Raw genomic sequence first — 3,897 nt, 5'->3', positions numbered from 1 at the left:
TTTCTCCCCACCTGCATCTCCTGTGAGGCCACCCAGGAATCCTAGAGCTTCTCCAGCCCTCTCACAATCCATCCAACTATTTCTGCATTTTCTCCTTTCCCCAAAATACTGCTGTAGCTCAGCACTGCTCCTACAGGAGGTGAAAACCTCCCCATGATGAGGTGGTTTAAAAGGATTTCCCAGCCTGAGGCATCCATGATAGCCCTCTCCACATCTCTCTTCTACACAAGATTTTTTTTTCTTTGCTGGTTTGGGGAGAGCGAACAGAGAGAAAGCAAGTAAACAAGAGAGACAGGAAAGGGGCAGAGGGAGACGGCAGATGGTACAGAGAAAGACACTCCCATGCTTTTATGGCTTCTTACCCTTCATGTAGAGATAGCTGTGGAAGTAGGGTGGTCCTGAGCCATTGAAGATGGTGACTCGGCCATTGCAAAATTCTTCATCTGTGTCTATGTAAACATCCACTTCCTCCTCACTGTCCAGAAACTAAATGGAAAGGAGAAGAAAGATACCAGCTGCTTGAGTTCTTGAGCGGGGGGATGACAGCACAACTAAGATGCACAAATCACAGAACCAGGACATGTTTAACTCAAGCTACTAGACCCAACATGTCCCTTTCACAGAAGGCAAACAAAATTCAAATAGGGACTTGACAGCTCACTAAACCCAGCAGTTCCAAAAGCTAATTACATCAGATGGCAACGAGTTCTCATATGGGAAGGGAGGGAGACATTCTGTGGTAAATATGCCTGAAAAACTCACCACAGTGATGACTCCTGCTCCACGGCACAAACCAATATCCAACCATGAGGGCTGGAAAGGAACACTCCTTTGGCCGGTCCAGCCCAGAGCTGCCTACAACACAGCTCCTCACAACCCTCTCCCGAGTCTGGGTGCTCTCAGGCAAGGTGCTTCGTAATAGGGTGATAATATTGGCTACTGTCCACAGCATGATGCTGGATTGGAAGGAGCACCAGTCTGATCCAGTAGCGAGATCCCTACAGCTCTTAAATGTTTGCTGTTCATTTAGGCTACATTTATTCTAAGGCCAAGGCCCTCTGACAAGGATGTTAGAAACTGGACAGGATTCAGGTAAGAGCCACTGACATGTGTTTTTCAGCCTCCTACCCAGAGCCCTGAATGGCTGCTGCAAATCTTGCTCTTCCCTTGCTTTGAACTACCCTCAATCCGAGGTGGCTGCTTAAACTGCTAACTCCCGCCCATCCCCTCCACCACCCTGAGGACTGCGTGCCGGCATTAGCAGAGGCAGTCATATTTCCCCTGAGTCTGTGTGCAGACAGGCAGGTGCCCGCAGGGTCCGTGCTGTGACTGGACCGATACCAAGGATCAGCCACTCAGCATTGCTGCAATGTTCTGTGCTCAGCGCCCTGAGCTGGAACACCCTCATGCCCACTCCCCAACTCCTGATTCCTCTTTGTGCCCTCTGGCTTGACAGGTCTCCCTTCGGCTGACCAAGAGCGTGATACCCTGCGGTCCGCATCCCCACACTGCTTGCTCTCTCTCTCCTTGTTCACTCAGACTTTCTCCTCATCTCTTTCCTATCTCATTCACACTTTCTCTCTTGCCCCCCTCTCCAAGTCAGGTATTGTTGCCCCTCCATCTCTGCAGCTGCTGTTCTGATCCTGCTGTTCGAGCCTGGGGAGGTTAGTTATCAGATTGGCCAGGGTCTTTCCTCCTACTAGCTGGGGACTGGAACGACTGGAATCCTCACGCCCAGGGGCTGCTGGACTTGTGTCCAGGTCTCTCATTGGTGTCTTAAAAGGGATGTTAAAAATTGGTCAGGACCGAGTAAGACGTGTGGGAATGATCCAAGGGATAGAATAATTTGTCTGCCATGGAAAGGCCTCACCAAGGAGAGAGGCAACTTGACCATGTAAGTAGCTGCATGAAGAGAAGATCCACATGCAACCACCAATGGCTGGAGGATGACATTAAAGAAATTCAAACTGGAAACCCAGGGAACTTTTCAACAGCAATCACAATTAGTCACTAGAACTGAACAGTGAAGGGCTAGTAAGTTAATCCTCTAGCAAACACTGGATATCTTTCTAATGGATACACTGTAGTTCATTCAACCCCAAGTCACTGGTCTCAGCAGTTGCTGATCTGTGGTAATTTTATGGCCTGCATTACCACAGCAACTGAACAACTCATGCTCTAGGATTTATCCCCACAACGTATCTGGGAGGGAGGGAAGTTATAGCCCTATCACCCATGGACCTGCCCAAGGACATGTAGACATCCATGGCCCAGCTGGGAACTTCACCAGGGTTTTGCCAGGTCCCAGAGCTGTGTTTACTCCCTGCAGCTCCCCTGCTGAAAACCACGGGCATTCTGGGGCCTGTGCTGGGCAGGTCAGCCCAGTCTCTTCTGGTCACAGCCACTGTTTATCTGTCCACATTGGGTGACTGGAGAAGTCACGAAGGAAGATTTTCTCATCAGATTTCTACTCTGAGCCCAATGGCTCAAGCAGAGACAAGTGGATTCTTCAGCCCCTTGTCTCCCTCCGACTCGCTGCAACTCCTCTGGAGAGACCTGGACTGCTCCTGTGCTCTCTCTCCATAATGAGACCACTGGCACTACATGGATGCTAGTCACACTGCTTCCAGCACTACTGGAAGGCACTCTGATACTATGGGGGTGGAGAAGTGTATAATCACTGCAGAGAAATCCACTGTCCAGTGTGCATCTGCAATACATGACAGCCTCATCATCTCTGGGTTTCTGTTAATTCCCTGTTGCCCATACCTCATCTTCTCTCCCCTAATGCCTATCATCAATGTCCCAGCTCTAGAACTGGAAACGAGAGTATTATATGCAGGTAATGGCACTCCAACCCAGAAAGCCAGAGAACTAGTGCATCAGGCTGATATTACTGTAGGCACAGAGGTGACAAATGCCAGCAAAGCAATACTGACTCTTAGTGAAATACAAAGATTCTCACCGAGTCCAGGCTGCCACGGTTTGAGCCCATGCTGGTCCCATGGGAAGCCCTCAAGGCATCTTCACCATTCAGGGGCTCAGCAGAAGTGCTGCCTGCATCTCCAAAGCCATCAAACTCCTCGTGGTCATAGTCAGACTCCACGTCTGGGGGTAAGCTGTAGACAGGCTCTCCCACCTCCCCACTGTTGCTCCTCAGTGTTTCTGAGATGGTGTTATAAACACTTTCGGCAGTGTCTGATAGAGCACTGTGCTCCTCAGGGCTTCCTGACCTCTCCAGAGGCAGACCCAGAGCATTCCTCATCTCCACGTCCTTTTGTAGCAGAAATGTCTGACTTATGCCTCTGTCTTCCTCAGAACATGTCTCGTTGGTTCTGGAGCTGTGCTCATCCTGTCCAACCAGGCCAGGGACAGGTGGTCCCTCATCATCAGCATGAAAGCCTTCATCAACCTCCTCCTCAGCCAGGGGCGCCACAAGGCTGGAGTCCATGCTGAGGGTTCCTTCGTTGGAGAGTGTGCGCTCCAGGCCCTGCACACTTTCATCCAGGTTTCCAAAGTCCAGCAGCTCCAAGAATTCTTGAGCGACCCTGGATGCCTCCTTTTCCAGCCGCTGGATCTCCTCCTCTCGCTGCCGGCTGATCTCATTCCTGGTGTTTTCACAGATGATGGACATGTGATCTGCCTTCTGCTGCTCTTGCAGCTTCTCAATCTCCTTCTCCAGCCTCAGGATTTCCTCCATCTGACGTCTCTCCTCCTCCTCCAGTGGGGTCTCCTCCTCCTGGGCTCTTTCTACCTCCACCTGAAAGAAATGGTGTGAATACCCAATCTAAGAGCAGGTCTACAAGGGACTGCAGGCTTAAGTCCTCCAATTTTCCCTCCCCACAGGTCAGGTCTCTTCCATAGTTTCATAGTTTCTAGGGTCGGAAGAGACCTGAG

The 3,897-nt window shown here is 50.6% G+C and overlaps 1 protein-coding gene across 1 annotated transcript in view; it reads right to left on the bottom strand.

Annotated features, from left to right (window-relative positions):
* Positions 1-3,897, bottom strand: part of LOC109301498 (unconventional myosin-X-like) — a 173,254-nt gene that overhangs the window by 64,251 nt on the left and 105,106 nt on the right. The window contains exons 24-25 of the mRNA XM_019522687.1: positions 2,966-3,760; positions 363-486 (exon numbers count right to left, since the gene is read on the bottom strand). Coding sequence (XP_019378232.1) covers positions 363-486; positions 2,966-3,760 — 919 coding nt within the window. The remainder of the gene's footprint in view (positions 1-362; positions 487-2,965; positions 3,761-3,897) is intronic.

This window comes from Gavialis gangeticus, unplaced genomic scaffold, assembly GCF_001723915.1.
Source record: "Gavialis gangeticus isolate Ggan-Ray unplaced genomic scaffold, GavGan_comp1, whole genome shotgun sequence".
Taxonomy (NCBI): Eukaryota; Metazoa; Chordata; order Crocodylia; family Gavialidae; genus Gavialis; species Gavialis gangeticus.
The sequence above is the reverse complement of the archived record's forward strand: the minus strand, read 5'-3'. Positions and strand labels throughout refer to the sequence as shown.